Source organism: Pinus tabuliformis, chromosome 2_1, assembly GCF_031772625.1.
Source record: "Pinus tabuliformis cultivar Carrire ecotype Pingquan chromosome 2_1, CPIR1, whole genome shotgun sequence".
Classification (NCBI taxonomy): domain Eukaryota; kingdom Viridiplantae; phylum Streptophyta; class Pinopsida; order Pinales; family Pinaceae; genus Pinus; species Pinus tabuliformis.
The window spans coordinates 600561624-600581534 of record NC_142299.1 but is presented as its reverse complement, the minus strand read 5'-3'; the positions used below and the strand labels follow the sequence as shown (position 1 = coordinate 600581534).

Here is a 19911-nt window from a genome sequence, read left to right as displayed (position 1 = left end):
TGACGAAAATAGATTCAGCCCATCAATAATGTCTGCACATCTAAAATAAAATCCTTAAACTTGATAGCTGTAAAATTTTGGCTAACTTTTCTCAAAATCCTGCTGGAATTTCCATTGTTTTCCATTGTTTTCCCATGAAATTGTAGCATCGTTAAACTACGGCCTCTAGAAATAGGCAGTCAGAGTGAGAAATGTCATTTGATTGGCAGTAATTAATTCACGTGCTAGCAGACGATACAAAGTTTGATGAAGTTATAATATAATAGAGAAGTTTGTTATTATTGTTCAATGTTAAGGCCTTTCAGGTGTCTTGGATGTCCTCTTATTGGGATAAGAGGGTACTGGTAAATAAGCTATGGATCCATGTGCTGATTTAACTGGATTGACTGCCAGTATTTTCTATTCATCGTTTTCTTCAATTTTTTTTGTTGAATCAAAGTACACAACGTCTATAACCTTTTTCACTCTTATTTGAAAATACCGTTTCATTTCCCGAATTCAATTATCATTTCAGTAGTTGGAATCTACTCTTCAAGGAGCATGGTTTTTATTTTGTCATTTTATGTCTAGATTGGCCCCACACAGTATCGCACGAGAACAGTCTTTGAGGATTCGGAGCCAGAGCTAGTGAGGGATTTTTTCTGGGATGACGACTTTCGCCAAAATTGGGATGATATGCTCATTTATTATAAAGTTCTGGTGGAGTACCCACTGACAGGAACCATGATTGTCCACTGGATTAGAAAAGTAAGAGTTGAAATTGGCCTTTTCAAGTTTGTCATGTTTTAGTGTCTGATCTGCTGTCCATTTTGTTATTATTCAATGGCTAACCTATTTAAAAAATGCTCTGGTTTATTCTTCCCTATGCTCTTTGCCATGCAGTTTCTTATAATTTCAGTGGTGTTAAACCCGCAGTTTCCCTATTTCTATAGTGATCGAGAATATATAATAGGTCGTAGGATTTGGGAGTTGGAAGGGACGTACTTCTGTACGACAAAGGTACGTCTAATTAGTATAATGCATGTTGTATTATGGTATTTATTGCTAGTGGTTGTGCTTTATTTCATCCTTTCTTATGTTGATGCTGATGTGCCTCCTGGAGTCATGTGAATGCACGCCTTTTCATCCTGTACACAAGGTACTAATGCCTTGCTGAAAGAGCAATAGAGATAGAATTTGATAATCAAGGGAGCAACCTTAAATGTTTTGGTTGAATAGTCTGTTTTTCTATTCAGCATGTTTGGGCATGGTTTTTAGTATTTTTCAGGAATTAATTCCTAATTTGTGGATATTGTTAAAAAAAGCTAAGAAAAGTTTGATGTCTGGAATCTGGATACACATTCCAAATCTTTTTCGGAAAGGAAAGCTTCTTTTGCTCTTGTGATGTTTCTTTATTTACTTCTTACATAGGCCTTGAGAAATAATCTTCAAAAGGGTATTACTCTCATATTCATATGCATAGATTTTAGTATTTACCATACAAATCAAGAACCTCTTAGGATAAATATTTCCTATTCCCGCTTTCATGGAGGGGAAAAAAGGGTTTCTGTATTTTTCCTTGTAAATTTAGAGGGGTGTTTTTCGATGTTTCCTCCTCTTATCCACACGAGTGGCTAACCCCAGCTTGCTAGCCAGCAGCCCTATGGTGATCCACAGATAGCTCTGCCTCTGAACTCTCCACATAGGCTTTGGTCAGTGCTATTCTTCCATCTAGCATACTTCATAAAAGAAGTCAGGTCACCTATTATAAGGTACACTAGCCATTTTTGTGAGCATGTACTTCATTTAATGTTAAGAGCATCTAATAGGAATCACATTTTGAGCTAGATGATTGACCATTTTTTATTGTATCCTGGTTCACATGCTTCACCTTAGGAGGTTATCCCTTGCCCCTAGTTCAGTGTGACCTTCCCTATGGCGTTTTCTTTCCACTGTTCAAGAGGAGGCGTTTCCCTTGTATCCACCCCCCTTCTTTGGGTTGATTGTCATTTGTCTCTGGTATTGGCACCCATGATCCTCATCATTGAGTAAGGGCCTGGAAACTTTTCCCTTAAGAGGTTGATGCAGCTAAAAGAAAGATAAAAGCATATGTAGCCACAAATGAAAGAAAATGTAAAATGCATAGATGGGCGGGACAATTAAAAGTGTGTGAACAAAAACCTAGCCTGAGCTCTACTCCCCTCATTAGCCATCACTGAGTTCCTAGCATATCATGCTCTATCTAAATAAAAGGAACTTATGAATTTCCCAATCCTGATGAGCAATAAATCACTACACCTTTAAAAAAGCATCAAGCAAGCTAACCCAAGTTGCACAAGGAAGAAAAGGAAAATCATTAAAGTAAAAGGCACACTACAGGGGTGGTAAAAATCAATGTTTTAAAACTCCGACTCCGACTTTGACTCGGCCGAGGGTCAACTCCGACTCCGACTCCGCCGAGGGTCAACTCCGACTCCGACTCTGACTCAGTATCGACTCGGCCGGCTCAATTTCAATGACTCGGTCGTTGTAAAAAATACATTAAATATTTATTTTTTATAAAAACACATAATTTTAAAGATTTTCATTGATGTTTCCAAACACACAGCATTAGAACATAGATAGAAGACAACATATGATCAAAGTAGGCTCATGAATATATCCATTATATCAAAATGGCACCCAGTGCACTATCCAATACATACACGATGATGATATAGAGATCAAAACAAAAACACATAACCAAGGAGGCTATAAATGGCCTCTACAACAAAAGTCTGTGACCAGTACTACTGGCTACTGCTAGAGTTGCCAACATCATCTGGCTCAGTGTTACTTGGGAGCGGGAGCGAAAGTGGGGAGTGAGAGCGAAAACGGGAGCGGGAGCGACATTTTCAGAAGCTCCTGGTTTGGGAGCGAATCTCGGAGGAGTTTGACAACCAATGTCACTAACATCAAGGTACATAGAGGGATTGGTGCTCTTGATTAAATACGAGTTCCATACCCTAATACATAACAAAATTCAATGGAAACATTGCAATCCTCCAATCCTGAAATCCTGAAAAACTGGTAAGTCTGCTGGATTTTGAATGAAATCTAAAATTCTACTTTCTCCACATGAAATCCAATGAGGCTGGAACCACTCTCAAACATCCTGAGTCATTTCATGGTAATGTTAAAAATTTAAGTAAAAGTGACAACACTTTTACTTTAAGAATTTAACATTACCATAAACTTTGAATAGCATATCAATACTAGGAGAGGGGAGTGGACCCCAAATAGCACTTAACCAATTTAGAAAACACCTTGGAGTCCCCAACAATCAGCTAAATGTTAAAAAGTTAAATTTTTTTTAGAAAAATCGTTGTTTCTTTGGGTGACTAGCTGGATTTAATGACTCGGCCGAGTAGATGCGGAAACGGCCGGATTGACCGAGTCATGACTGACACGGCCGAGTCATTCAATAACTCGGCTGAGTCAGTGATGACTCGGCCTCCCGAACTGGTTTTTCTGCCGGGTCATAAAATTCTTCAATGAATCAGATCAACTCGGCCGTTTCGGATTCGATTCGGCCGAATTTTAAAACAGTGGTAAAAATAGGCCGAGGAAAGGGGTAACTCAGGCCCCCATGATTTATCCCTCTTCTCATCATTACACTCAAGATGTTGGAATTAATTCACCTAATATCAAGGAAATCGTGTCTTCCTTGAAGTCTTTCCCATTCCATGCCCACCTTTATCACAAGCACCTATGGATTAAGTCTTCCTAGGATTTGTCTATAACACCCCCTGCTCCTAGGTCCACCCAAGCAACCAGCCAGCTGGGCAAACATGTTATGAGAGAGGTTACTAAGGGATTCAATCTCCTAGGTGACATTAAGGAAATGGAATCGATGGAACATATCAAACAAACCCATCCACATCAACAAAACACCCTCAGGAGACATGCCAGCTACTCAGACAACCTGTCCCTGAGTCCCACTGATGATTTAAGCCTTTTAACCTAGAGTCGCTCTCATGCTATAGGCAAGACATCGACTAGCAACTCAAAGTTGCTCTCATAGGCCTCTGTGCCAACGATTGTGGACTTTTCTTAGCAGACCTGTGCCAATGACCTTGAGATTTGAGCCACTTTTCTAGCATAGAATCTCGACCTCTGCCTAGAACTTGCTACAACCTTCAAAATCCATCAAAGACATGATAACAATGTTGATAAATAAAAAATCAACCTCAGGACTAGGCTTGAGCATCCCCAACCAGGACTGACATTCTGTCAAACACTTGGCATCAATGCAACCTACAGGTCTAGGATACAAGACAGAGCATAAATGATTGAAAGAACTTATGAAACATAACCATAAGGATCACCTCCTTCTTCATTGGACTATTATATCATCAATTAGGTCTTGCATCCATCCATTTAACAATTACAAGTAAATACATGAAATAACAATGACATGAACCAATCACATAACCATGCTTATAACCAACATTAAACCATATAAATATCAAAGATATGACAACCATTAAATCCACATATAAACAAGTACAAAAGTAAGAGAACTTAGCTTTTATTAATCATAGGTAATTCCAACCAAGTTCGGGACTTCCACATACCACCCGACCATAGACATGGTTGGACTAAATCTCTCTTTCAACTGGTCGCCCTCGTTCCATATTCCAAGCATGAATGTGGGATCTCATAGAACAACCAATCCAAGAACAACCAAGGGAATCTAGAGGTTAAACCACCTCCATCCTCACCAAACGGTTATCACACCAAAACCAGTGCTCCAATCACAACCGAAGCGAACTTGGAATGCCATCAGAAATCCATCACTATCCTTGAGGAATTTTCCGTCTCCTTGTCTCTTAGGCTTTACTGCAATCCAACTCCGGATCACTAGGCCCTAAACCGAGATCACTCTCTCAGGGTTTACCGCAATCCAAACCCGGATTACTAGGCCCTAAACCGAGACTTCTCCCTCAGGCTTTACCGTGTATCTCGCCAGAATTAGTGAAGGGATTCCTAGGCCTTTGGGAATGAACCTTGAGACCACCTCCGCCCCGGATTCCGAAATCCATTCGGCAAACCAAAGCTCAAAACCGAAATAAACATCCCAACACCATGGCATCCGGAAAAAAGGCAAGGCTAGGCTGAAAACCACTGTCATAACCTGGAAAAACCATGCCACCGATAGTAAGAGAACCATACACCAACATGCAAAGCCATGCATGTCCAAACCAACTAGGAAATCACACATGCAAAATGTTACCTGCAAGTATTCCTGCTGAAGCTGCTTGATCCTGCTCTTCTTCCTTGATCCTTGCTTTCCTTCCTTTCCCTTTGCTTGCTTTTCCTTCCTTGATCCAAAGCTAGAGTCTTCCAAGAAAACTCTAAGTGACCAAGAGCGAGAGAGAGAGAATAATGAGAGAGCTCCAAACTTGAACTGGCAAAAGCCATGAACTGGTCCTCAGAAGCCTTTTTATGAATGAGGCCTCTAATTTCTTCATTTTCCATTATTTTCCTTCAATTTCCTCCTCACATGCAACTTGTGACCTTTTACCTTCCTTTTCTCCTAATTTCCTTTATTTTCATTAATAAATGTGCCAAAAATGCCTTTTTTCCTTTTAATGCCTTTGCCTTAGCCTTTGCCAATTTTCCTTTAGCCAAAACACACATCTAGTGATGCCCACTAGGATATATTTGCCCAACATTCAGCTTGGAATAAGTGTCCCTTAACCGTGGTCTTGTTTTGCCTTTATTAACTTTTATTACATGAAATTTTCACCAAGGCTATTACATTCTCCTTCACCTTGGGGTAGGAAGCACCTAATAGGACTATTGAATGGTCATCCCAAACATTGGTGTGGTAACTTGCTTACAGATCATCAATTAGAAATACATTTGAAGGAAAAGGCTTGTGTGAAGTATTTTTGCGCCCCTAGCATCAAATATGGTCCAATGTGATACTTTTATGGTTTCTTTACCTAATAATGTTGATCTCACTTGATATTGAGGGTATGTCTCAGGTGGTTTCTCTAGATGCATTGGATATCCCTTGAGAGATGGCTTGACACTTCTACAACACCTTGAAGAGGTATTGCAATATTGTCCCTACAAAGATGAGCATTTGTCCCTTGAAGAGCCCACACATGGACATATGACACCTTCTTCACCTCTAGCTGCTGCAACTTTGAGCACAAAGGCCAGGGTGTTTCTAGGATTGATGATATATCCCAAAGGACCCAGGATGCCCCTAGGTTGGCCTTGCACCATCTTGATGAGCATTGCCTTGTTTCAAAGCCCAAATGAGGATGATGATGACTTGAGATACTTTGGGAGGGTTGATACACCCATTCATGATGATGACATCATGCCCTCGGTTTGCAATGTCACCCTTGCAAACCAGAGTGATGATGTGTGGCCTCTTGATGATGGCGCATGGCTTGAGGATGCACCCTTTCACATTGATGAGATGTCTTGGAGCACTCTTGGACCCTTTTTGGCACTTTGCTTGATGGAGATGCTCACTTATTGAGGATGACATCATGTTGGAGAGCTTCTTTTCCACATGTGTGGAGAAAAAGGAAGCATTTTATTATGTTTTATCATTATGAGAGCTATCTTATAGGTCAGCTCATGACCTATTGATGTTTTGAACACTTCAAGTCACGTTTTACGGTTTTTACGTGTAAAATTAGCCCAATTCGACTTGGTTACCCCCCTATAAATAGAGGAGAGTCGAATTGAGTGAATCATTGTCACACACACTGAATTCTTTCTCTTGTAAGGTGTGCACACTAGTTCTCTTTCTTTCACTTGGATGCAATGGCAAAGTAGGGTGGAAAACTGTCTTGGGGAGGATAGTTTTGCATGGAAGACTTTCTTTGGATTGAGGAAGTGATGCTTGCATTAATGTTGTAAGTTTAATGCTATTTTTCTCCATTTTGCATTAATTGTTGAAATTAGGGTTTATCTTGTGCCACAAGAAAACTACAGTATCATTTATGAATGGTTGTTTCTTATTATGTGAAATTTGTCGTCAAGTATCCATCAAAGGAGCTAGATTGCATCCTTTGACCTTAAATCTCCCAAAATAGAAAGTTGCTAGGGTTTGGAGGTGAAGCAAATTCTCTCTCATTCCTCTCTGCCCAAGGTCTTCTACCTTTTCACCTCATCCTATTGACTCCATTGCCTAGTTGATTCAAGGCACTAGTCATTGTGTGTCGATCAACTCAATTTTTCCATTTTTCATTATTCTGTGGTAAACTAGGGTTAGGGTTTTGGCTAAATCTGCATGTTCTAGATAAATTGCACTTACATATTATTGTCCTAAAGTTTGTCATTGCATCTATTGATTTTAAAAGGGAAAAATATATTATTTCATGCATTTTTCATCCTCTTTTTTAGCATTGACATCTAGGTCTTATTTGTTGTTTTGTGCATTTTCAACCATCAAATTGTTGTCCTATCCCTTGTTTACCACATTCAATAGCCTTGGACCTATTGTTGATAACACCCTTCATGGGCTATTTCAAATTACTATTTTAAGTTTTGCATGGTGTAACAAGTGCATTATCTTAAAACCCTAAATTATAACAACAATCCATAAATTGACGATGGCTAGTGGGAAAGATAACCTGAAAATCTATAGGGCTTATCTCGACCTCCTAGGCTTAGCTAATAGATTCCTTCAATCCATCATCTACCTATTTTACCCCGAACCTTTCTTTATTGAAGAACATTTTATGGTGTTTAAATTAACGAGCTCCTTATAGAGGCATTTGGGTTAGGATGACTTCGCCATCTAACCTTTAAGTCTTGTTGGGGAAGCCTCCCTTGTGGGGATAGTATCCGACCTCAACACAAGAGGGAGAAACCACTGAGGTGACAATGGTCGCTGATCTCATTGTTTCCCTAGACCTAGAGTGGTTGGTGAAGCTTTGCACTAAGTTGCTAGATTTTGCAGTGACATTTTTGACGTTGTTGATGGGGAGCAGTTGAGTCCTCCTCATAATATGAAGTCTACAATTCAGTCAATTATGATGAGAACATCCCAAAGCCAAAGTTAGAATTTTCATCTAGCGACTCCTTATTATGAAACAAAAATTAGATAAACCAAATTAAAATATATAAGAGAAAATCAAAGGAAGCTTCTATCCTTAGTGACTTTGTCCTTGACAAGATCAATATGACCTTATTTGTGAAACCTTGGATTGAATACACTATTAGTCCTCTTGACTTGACCAACATAACGAGATTCCCAAATCCCATGCCTAAAGATCATAGGTGGTTGCCTATATTCCAAGGAATTCACCTATTACTACCAATGAGCATTTGGATGTCGTCAACTGGGCTTGTGTCTCTCACATTGATAAAGATACTGAAGAAGGCATTATAATCAGGGTTTTTTCCTTATCTTTAGGAGGTAACACAAAAACCTCGTATTAGTCTCTCCCAAAGTTGTTCAATGACTTTTCCTTAATTAAAAAAGGAACATCCAAAAGCATTAGGGAGTTTAATCAAAGGTCTATTCACCTCTTGAGAATTATTCCTGAAAAGTGGAAGCCCCCTAATGACTTTGTACTATTCACCTATATACATGCATTTGAAGGAGATTTCTCTTACATTCCTAAAAATCAAAACCCTAATTCAATTACTCAAGCCAAGGCAATGCTTTCAAGATTCAAAATAATATAAAATCCAACCCCTCAAGCATAGAAATGATATGTCTTTCCTTGAGTGATTTTGAAACTAATGCCAAAAATATCTTGAGTGAGTGGATGCCTAAAGTTGTCCAAAAATACAATGCCATTGCTACCCAGATTAACAAGCTCAAGCAAGAAGCGCTAGGTGGACAACAAACTGCTAGTCAAGAATTAGGCATCCAAGAGTCTAATATTGATTCGCCTATTATCCTATACACAAGGGAGTACAATGAAGACCATCCTCCTTTCTTCATAAAATTAGAAGTAATGGTTTTCTTTAACATAACTACATGCTCGATTTAGGAGCATCTACTAATGTAATGCCTCTAAGGATCATGAAACAATTGGGTTTGAATATTGCCAGGCCATACAAAAATGTATGTGAAATCAATTCAAGGGCCATTTCGCTGTGTGGGGTCATTGAATACTTACAAACATACTAATATGGGCACCTTGAAAGGCTAATCCTTATGGATGTAATCATTGAAGATATTCTTGACACATGAGGCGTGCTTTTTGTTAGAAAATGTAAAGTGGCAACAATTATAATTTATAACCTATTTTCTTCAACCTTGATACTTCCTTGTGAAACTTAGTTATCTTCTTTATGTTCTTTAGTTAGATCTTTTCATCAAACAATATCAAGAAATAAAAACATTAAAAGAGGACATAGATATAGGCTCTTAGCCAGGGAAAAACCCCTCTAAGGGGAAAACCCAAAAACTCTTCTCTTCTTAGAATCTGCTTCAAATGAGATACAAATACCCAATCCCTAGACCAAGTCCTTCTCCATGTACCAAGTTGGCCCTTCCTCAAATCCTTTCTTCTTGTTCCTTGTAACTTCATCCTGCCAGCAACTGTCTAGCTACTTGACCCAACAACTTCGTCCCAACAACTGTTGCAAAAACCCTAATCTATCTTCCTTTTGAGACCTTCCGGGAGCAAGACAGTTCTCCCAAAGGTCAACAAGGTCAAGAGAAGGATTTTTCTCTATCCAGCAACTTGTTCTTGCAATTCTACTCCCCAGCGACAAATTTGCTCCCCAACAGTTCAAACTTGCAACTTCGACCTCTTTCTTGTTGCATAAACCCTAGCTTCTTCACACTTGTGAGAGAGATAAATCGCAAAGACAAATATTTCAGCCTCCCAACTTCTTCTAAACTTTGCTCTCCTTTTCCCAGCTGTAGATCAAACTCTTTCCTTGATAGAGCGAACTTGTGAGTGTGTGTCCAAATGAGGTTGAATTGCTTCCTTTTATAGCCTTCAAATTCCCTCCTTTAGGCCAACTTGAGGATCCCAGGGCCGACTTGTACTCTTGGAGAGTCCAAGACTTTCTAGACTAAAAAGTTATTCTTTTTACAATTATAGATTGCTTGGAAGGGTCTTATAAACATGATGTTGACTCCATTGGCTCATGACAATAAATCCTAAGACCTAACAAACCCTAGAAGCACGAAGAACATGCTTTTACAATGAAGACTATCAATAATGAGCATGAAACCCATGCTTTAATAATAATAATTATTCTTTCTTCTTTTCTTGTTTGTTACATAGGATACATATTGAAATGAGTACAATAATTATGAAGACCGAAACTAGTTACATTTCTCAACACTCCCTCTTAACTAGGGAGGTATTCATAATTGTACAACCAATACAACATCATATCTCAAACTGAAGAGTTCTCAAGAAGAGTCGGATTGATAAGCCATACTGTAAGCATCATCATTATGACCAACACTGTCCCTGAGGCCTAACTGGACAAGCTCTTCTTTAATTCAAGAGCATTATGCTGGGAGGCTTTATGTGTGATACCACACTACCTCTCTAAGGTACATACCCCATCCAGATGTCCACAAGGTATGTCCTTTTAGGACTATTCTTATCTTGGATCTCCATACCTGAGTCCTCAAAGAATATTGGTCCTCTTCGACCACTCTTCTCTTGGATTACTATCGCATCCTCAAATAGTGTCAGTCCTTTCCTTTCTTAAGGAAAGAACATATGCTTATTTAATCCTCCGTCATTCTCTCTTCATCACTTGAAGAGGAGAATGTGTTGATTTATGGTAGCATTAGATGTGCTCTAAGCCTCAAAATTTGCAGGGAGGCTAGGACACATGTATTTCAGAATACCCATAAATCGTTTTGGGAAATCTCACTCGGAGATAGTTTTATTAAAATAATTAATTATTTTTAATGGATGCCTAAGTTTAAACTTAGGAAATTAAAATAATTGAAGGGTATTAATTGAACTGGGGTTCTAGAAGGAGATGAAGATCAAGCCAAAATGATCGGAGCCACTGATTAGAATCTAATTTGGGCCGTTGATTGATCAACGAGAGGATTATAAGAAGAGGCTTGATGGGCATTTGGAAGACACATTGGGTGAGAGATCAGAGATCGATTTTCTCAAGAGAGCAGCGCAACAGTTGCCGGAGAAGGTGATCGAGGAGATTTCTTGCAGTGAGGGGCAAGGATAATTTTCTAGAGGAATTTTTCTTGATCCACAGAGTGCAAGGCAGAGAGGGCAGAGAGTAGTCCAGAGAGGCAACGTTGGGCCACGCAGAGGTAGTGTAGAGATACATTGTGGTAGCGTAGAGCTTCAGAGGGAGTTCGTATTTCTGCTGGGAAACAGCCAGAATCTAGTGTCAGAGTCGGGGTGTGAGACCAGGAGGCTAGAGGGCTGAAGAATCTAGCAATTAGAGGATCGAGAGGAGGTGCAATGCAGTCCCAACAGCAATGATGTAGTGACTGAGTGGGTGTGTGTTAAAATTGGAAACTAGGGCCAAACTCCATGTGGGACATCTTATTCATGGATGATAATATTTCTATTATATTCCTCTCGTCGAGAGGTGTAGGATTGATCTAAAGATCATCCGATTCCGATAAGTATTTATGGAGATATGAATTTATTTTGATTATGGACTAATTGTCTAAGTTAGCCAGCAACTTATGTAGGCTCAGATGCCCAACAGACGCATCTATTCATCATCAATGTTTGCATATAAATACAGGAGGTCTCCTCATTTGGACACACACTGATCATCACATCTCTCTCTCTCTCCTGCGCAGAAAAGGCTTCATCTCTCACACGTGTGGAAAAGGGACGCAGAATTTAGGGTTGCAATTGCAGAAAGGAAATTTGACCAACTTTGACCATCAAGACTCTCTCTCAGAACTGCGTTGTAGGTGAACCTGACTCCCTGTGGAAGGCCTCATTTTTTGGTGAAGGAATCAAGCCGATCCGACAGTCAGTTTGCAAGATATTGACTGACCTAGTTTAGCGTTGATCTAGGGTTTGTTGCTGCTGATGTAAATCAGATTTTTTTATTATTTCTCTCTGCTGAACTATTGAAGATAAAGGAAGATTTGATCAAAGGGTTTCCCCATATTGGGGTTTGTCCCTGGCTAGCCGCCACATCTTGTGTCTCTTGTCTTGGCTTGTTTTCTGTCGATCGTTTAATGTTCTATCTGCACTTTACTTAATGTACACTTGATTGCTAATTTGTGGATAATAAGAAAAAGAAGTAAACTGCTCTAAGCATAGAACATACCATAACTTAACGGTGTGACGCAACACTGCGCAAAGACAGTGCAGAGGCTCATCTCCAACGTAGATCAATGCCGGATTTCCCAGTGATAGGGCGAGATCATCTCACTATCTTTTTGTCTAGTTAGATCTCTATATAGGATTGCCAATTTGGGCATTCGAAGAATTGTACTAAAAAATTACTGCATAATAATACAAACCCTCAGCTGCCGCACTGGTTTTCCCACATTGGGTTTTTCTGGGGACATTTGTCCAAAAACAACGGTGTCACTTGTGTGTGCTATTTCTTTCTTGCTCAGTTCTTGTTTCTGCATATAAATTAATTAATGAAGGCTACAATGTATTGGTTATGATATTTACCGTAGAACACAGTAAATAATTTGTTTAGTTATTTAACAAATAGAAGAAACTTAATTAGTTGTTGCAGTAGTGATTTGGGGATTCCGAATTTTCACATGGTATTAGAGGGCATGTGAAGCAAGAGACCAGACTGGAAGAGACGAGCATCGAAGAGAAGGAGGGAGATTGAAGTGTTGCGTAGGCAGCAGATCGAATCCCAGAGGGATTGTGTAGTCCAGGCCAGGAGGGCAAGATTCTTAAGGAAAATCTCTCTCTGAGTGAGTTGACAGAGAGGTAATATTTCCATATCGAGATTTGTTAGTGACAAAGGAAGCAGAGCAACAAAAGCTTCAACGCAGAGTAGTCTTTAGGCGAGACGCAGTTTTCTGTAGTAGTTGTTGGGGCAAAAAGACCTTAGAAGAAGGAAGGATACACTTTTTGAGGGAATTTCTTTCTCAGAGAATTCCTAGCCAGGGAATTCGATTTCTCAATTTCTAAGCCGCAATAGAAAGGAGCAGATCTACTAACTCCAGCAGGGAGTGCAAAGGAGAGAGGAGGCAATTCGACATTTTGTCGGTAGAGATGGAAACTAATGAGCTGAGTGATCAAGATCAGTTGAACGGAGCATCCAATTATGTGATCTGGAAGGCTAGGATCTCTTGCCTTCTGGATGAGCATAATCTCGAAGCCTATGTTGATAGTGTGGTAGCTGAAGAAGGACAAGGATGAGAAACATGATCCACATGCCGCAATCACAAAGATTGAGGAGGAGCAGTTTGCCATGATTGCCCAGATACCTCCAGGGGAGAGGTGGGGTGATCTAATACCGTAGTTCGAAAGAACTGCAGATGGGTAGGGTCCTTGAGGAGTCCAACTCTTGAATCAATATCTTGCTACGGGAGCCCATATTAGAAGTAGCAGGATGGACCAGTGTTAACCGGTGCAGAGGGGTGTTGGAGTGACAATTGCAGTGGCTAGGAGTGCCAGAGATTGAGTAGTGCAGAGCAGAGTTGGCAGCAATGCAGTTGGCACAGTGCAGAGTCAGCAGCAACGCAGAGGCTTAAGAGGGTTAGCGCAGAGACTAGCAACAGTCAGAACTCCAACAACAAATGCATCATGTTGAACACCTATTCAGTGTTTTGGATGTTTTTCTATTGCAGTTGTTGCATAAGGTAGAAACAACGGTTGGAACAGAGTTGCAGTGTAGATGCAGTTGGTAATGTTGACTCTGTTGCCTACACCTACCTATAAGTCAGTGAGAAAAGCCTTCAACCCCACAAGGTGTGGTTGGTGGCAGAGAACTCAAAGAAGGGGCTATCAAACTAATCCCAACTCTCTCTGTTTGAGCTATCTCCTAGGTTAGATAAGGGGGGTACTCCCTAATGAAAAGTTAAATTAAAAAGATGTGAGTTTCTAGGAGCATTGTTAGAGTTAAATAGATTATTTCTTTTTATAAGAAAAACTAATACGAGCAATAACCATCAATCTATAAGATAAGCATGAAATACATAAACAACCAGTGCCTTCAAAGTATTTCTCTTTAAGAAATAAAATTGTATGTGCTTAAAATGAAGTGAAATGCTTTCAAATGGAAAGCCACAATAATTCTGAAAAGTGAAACAATAAATTGTTAGCACAAGATATTATAAATGCTTTTAAGATGAATAAGTCTACAAATCAAAGCATGGAAACTATCTTGCTCAAAAGGATACAAAAAGAACTCAAATGTTAGACCAAGATGCAATTAAGTTTGCAACCCAAAATAATAGTACTTGAAAATGAAATCAACCATTCATGACAACATGCAATTAAACCAAAAGATAAGCAAATTTCCAAGTACAAGAAAATTAAACTTGTTGCAAAATTAAAACAGATTACAATGTTTGCATCCAAAGTGCCTCTTGAATAAGATTTGCATGTGAGACTTTAAACCATCAAGATAGCGAGAAATTTAAGAACTTTGCAAACAAAGCAAATGTGATGGAATGTTGTTTTTGGCTTATTTTATTAATTAGTGCTAAGACAAAGTTACAATTGAACTCTAGTCCTCAGACCTCATTCTCGCCCAAATATTTGGATCTCACAATGAGGAGTCAATAGAGGTAGAGGGTCCCTAAAAGTCTATTCAACCAACTTAAGTTGGAGGTAAGTTTTAGTGAGGCTTGGGGCCTTCCTATACTAAAATGTCTAAATGAAGTGCAAATTGTGTTAATTTGCCAAATTAAACTAATGCTTCATGTAAATGTTTCACAGAGAAATAGTTTGCAAAACTTGAGAGGCTAGAATGTAAATAAGCTCATATGTGTTTGCACCATTGAATGGAAAATAAGTAAGTAAAATGGAATAGATTTCTTTAAGCTACAATTGTTTCAAATAAATGATAGTGCTCCAATAGTTTTCATGACATATAACACAAATTGATCAAGTAGTGAAGCATATACTTGAAGAAATTATGAAACAATTAAAACTTGCCAAAGTATGAAGTGTTTACACATAAGATGAGATTTTCTCAAGTTTACAATTTGGAAGCGTATACATGTGGGAATTTAAATACAAGATTAATAAAAATTTGCATGTGGAGTGAAATGTGTTGATTTTAAATATGCACAATATGAAATTAAAAGCTAGAAAACTAAGAAAAACTAGAAGCAAGATTAGGCCACCCACAAGAATCCCTCCTCTAAATGAGGAAGGGGGATGCCATGGGAAAAATCCCAAGCTCACTCTTTTATCTTTTATTAATGCTTAAAGAGGGTAAAAATTCCTCTAAGAGAGCAGCCCACAATATGAGAGAGATCTTTACAAAGATGAGACTCTAACAAAGCTAGACTCTCTCCCCGAAAAATATAACAACAACAAACTTGAAGATGAAAAAAAACTCTTCAAAAGAGATTCACAAGGTTGAAAAGGCCCACGGCCTAGATGTGTTTGCAACTCTCTCCCAAGTGCTTATGGCCTCCCTAGAAATCAGTGTTTGGATAGCGTGAGGGGGTCCTGCATACACACGAGTGAGTAGTTTTCCAAAGCTTCTCCTCAAGCTCCTTGCTATCCAATGCTCAAGCCTATGGGCTGCAAAAAAAAAAAAAACCAATTGTCAGTGTGAAATTAGAAAAAAGAAACCAAAACTAAACTCAGAATTTAATTTACAAAGTACTGGCTCAAGTAATGAGAGTGAACCCCCATACTTTCCTAGCTTTGGAAATAAATCTTGAATAGGAGATATAACTTTGAAAGAACTAGAATCAAATAAATATTTTGATTTTTAAATGGATGATCAAGTAGTTATAGAGTAAGAAAACTCCCTTTTGCTCTTTTTTGGATGGAAAACTTGGAGCAAAAAAATGGTTGAGTCTTGGATCGCTGTGATTCTAGGAGTGAGTTTATCTAATTGAGATTTCTCCCACTTCCAGATGGATTCCTGCACACAATACAAAGTTTCTTTTGTACACACTTGAACACGTATTAGTTTGCACAAGATTAGAGAAATATAATGAATAAGATAAACCAAACATTCCTCCTAAAATGATTTGGTAAGCTCATCCCTAGAATACTACTTTAAATCAATTATATGTGCAAGATAGCTTGCACACATCAATCCAAGCAAGATGGAAAGTATAAACTAATATTAATTCAATATGCAAAATAAATTAAATACAATAGCAGTAGCATGAATGGACATTACCTCATAACGCCAAGAGAACACTAGCCAGATAGCCCCAAAGTCTTGATTGTATTAAAAAAGTATGCAAGCACAGAATGACAGAGTTTCCTCAAGCCCAATAGCTCATTACATGATACAATATGAGAGCATATAGCCTTATTATATAGAGATTTGGGAGCAAATCCCAAGGAAGAATGCATGTGAGAACTGAACTTGGAGAAAATCCCAAGGAAAGATAAGTCAAATTTGATGTGGAGAAGATAGAGACATCAGAGCAAAAGCGAATTCCATATGTGCATATCAAGGGAAATTGAATTCCATATATGGTATAGTAAACTCATCCATGAGTGAATCCAAGTACCGTGATAACTCCAGTCAACAAATGCAAACTTGAACTAAGTGATGCCACATATGTAGATGATCCCCAGATAGCTCTGCGTAGGTCCCCAGGAACTGCGTGATTCCTCCATGTGCAACTTGTAGTCTGGCCAAGTGAAACTCATAATCCTCAAGAGTGGAGTGCTAAGAGTAGAATAACCTGAGATAACTATGAGATGAGGCCCCACCTAATCTTTAGTCCAAATATACCATAGAATATTCCTTCAATGCATCAACTCCTCTAATAAATTCGATTTTCCACATGTGCAACTGTTGCTTTATCTCTAGGAAATTTGATTTATGAAATACTGGTCTATTTATGATGTAGTGTGCTCAATCATCTTCCACATGTCCGTTAACTCAACTCTTTGACTTACGATAATTTCCAGGTCATTTCCACATCATTTTGTCACATGGAATAATTTATCTCTCTATTTTATTTAATTCTAGGCTAATTAAAAGCCACAGTTCCACTAAACTTAAGAAATGTGGGTTTTGAGAGTCTAAAACACATTATTAACCCCTCAAAGTTTGTCATAGTAGAAATTTGAGGGTGAGAGGTGAAATTATGATTACTCATATCCCTTACAACTTCTCTAGACTACACTTATTACAATTTAAATAACAATTTTATTTGTAATTTTTGACCTGCGGGAAATCTAAAAATTTAGAAAATGACTACCTAGACCTAACCAAATTCCATGGAATTTTTGTTGTGATCTAGTATGGTAAATATACATCGACTCTAGACACTAAGATGTGTTAGGGGCTCAACCTTCAAACAGTCACCCCGACTTTGGAGTAAAAAGTGAGTGAAAAAACCCAAAAAATTATCCGCCTCTGAAAAAGAAGGAATAATTAACCAGATAAAAAAACACTCCAAGGTGTACTCGTTTGCTGATCGAGTCCCAACATCCTAGGCCTGTTACAGACTCAAAAATCATCATTATTAGTATCACTTATTATAATTCCCTGCAGGGTGTGGAATTTGGGTACAAGAAAGATGATGAGAAGATAGAAGTAGAGTGGTGACTGATGATATTTGATGGTACAAGTGTCCTCTGGATCATCCTTCGTCATGGAGTCTTTCATATAATCGTTAGGTGTCATCCCAGTGGTCAACAGGTAGCAGCATGCAGAGTCAGCAACAACACAGATGCAACATTTGCGCAGTAGTTGGTGGGCAGTGATGTTAGACAACAACAACACAGAGGGAGATGTTACAAAGTCAGGGTGATGCTTTAACAGGTTGCATTACTAGAGCACATTTCTCGCTAAGAGGGAGTGTTGATTTCTGGTAGTATCGAATGTGCTCTAAGCCTCAAAATTTGCAGGGAGACTAGTACACATGTATTCCAGAATACCATAAATCATTTTGGAAAATTCCACTCGGAGAAAGTTTTATTAAAATAATTAATTATTTTTAATGGATGCCTAAGTCTAAACTTAGGAAATTAAAATAATTAAAGGGTATTAATTGAACTGGGGGTGAAACTTCTAGAAGAAGACGAGGATCAAGCCAAAATGATCTGAGCCACTGATTAGAATCTAATCTGGGCCGTTGATTGATCAATGAGAGGATTATAAGAAGAGGATTGATGGGCATTTGGAAGACACATCGGGTGAGAGATTAGAGATCGATTTTCTCAAGAGAGCAGCGCAACAGTTGTCGGAGAAGGTGATTGAGGAGATTTCTTGTAGTGAGGGGCAGGGATAATTTTCAGGACGAAGTTTTCTTGATTCGGAGAGTGCAAGGTAGAGAGCGCAGAGAGTAGTCTGGAGAGGCAACGCTGGGCGATGCGGAGGCAACGTAGAGCTACGTTGTGGTAGCGCAGAGCTTCAAAGGGAGTCCATATTTCTGCTGGGAAATAGTTGGGATCTAGTGCCGGAGTCGGGGTGTGAGACCGAGAGGCCAGAGGGTTGAAGTTTCTGTTGGAAACACTAAGAGTGGGGTGAATCATTAATTCTTTTCAATTGTTACTTTTACCAGTTAGATCAATTATATTTAGAACACAAAATGAACAATAGGAATAAATGTTTTTATAAATATAATCTTTACAATGAATCAAATACAATATATATAGAGCTCCAACCCTAGATGAAGACACCGATCTTCAATCTCCCCGACTCCAACCTGTTGCCAAGCACCAACTTGGACTTTAGTGAGGCTTCGACCTCTAGGACTTCGACCCTATCTTATACAAGGCACCAACCTTGAGTTTAGAAACACCAACTCCATGGACACCAATCCTATAACTTTGCTTTGTCAAGATATGTTTGGTTGTACTTCCTAGCTCCCAAAGTCTTCTTCACCGAGCCCTGTCAATCTTAATTTATCCACTCACTTAATCGTCACATCATATCATCAATGACATCCTTGTCTCATAGAAGGTGTCACCATTGCTCTTCATTATTCCTAAGCAAAGATCTCTCCAAGTCACCTCATGATGACCAATACATCATGGTCTCCAATAGGCTTCTAGATGACTCCAGTTTTCTTCAATGAGCTACTCTAAGCCTGCTCCAAAATATTCTTTAATAAATCTGCACACCAAACTCCAAGGGATCTTCAACAATGCTTAGAGATGCCTTAATGAGGCCTTTAAACAATGTCTTCCTCAAGAATGCACAATAGATCTACTCCAGGCAGTCTTCAAGGTCTAGAATAAGAAGGACTTTTAATGAGATCTGTAAGACAATTCTCCTAGAATCTGCTTCCACTCTTCCAACTAAAGTCTGCTAGACTATGCCAGTACTATGATTTCAATCTTTCAACCAAGGTCTGGTCGAAATCTGCTTCAAGGAGGTATCTAGATTTGCCTTTAAAAATAGCTCCAAGGTTAGGCCAAAATCTGCTTCTAGGACTTTCAAAATATCTACAAAATACTGCTTCAAAGTTCTTTCAAGGGCTGCTTTAAATACATCAAGGAAGTGCTTCAAAAATTCCTCCAATGTCTGGTCAAACTGTCTCCAAGGGCTGCTTTAAAAACACTGCTTCAAAAGGCTGATTCAAGGTGATCTCCAAGGGTTGTTTCAGATACTTTATGGCTGCCTTCAATAGTACAGCTGCTTCAGAAAATATACAATAGATCAATTCCAATCAATTTTTAAGATCTCCTCAAGTGTCCTTCAAAATACTCTTAAAATCTGCTTCAAGCAATCCTCAATAAACTGCTCTCAATAATGTCAAAGACAATCAATGATGTGTCACAATGTTCAAGTGTCAACAGTCCAGATTTGGATGCCTCTACAGTCCAAAAAATATGCCTTTTGTAGTCCGAACAGAGATCA

At 38.9% G+C, this 19911-nt stretch overlaps 1 protein-coding gene across 1 annotated transcript in view; it reads left to right on the top strand.

Annotated features, from left to right (window-relative positions):
- LOC149201894 (uncharacterized) overlaps positions 1 to 19911 on the top strand; it is a 106927-nt gene that overhangs the window by 4018 nt on the left and 82998 nt on the right. The window contains exons 3-4 of the mRNA XM_089399852.1: positions 571 to 747; positions 916 to 999. Coding sequence (XP_089255978.1) covers positions 571 to 747; positions 916 to 999 — 261 coding nt within the window. The remainder of the gene's footprint in view (positions 1 to 570; positions 748 to 915; positions 1000 to 19911) is intronic.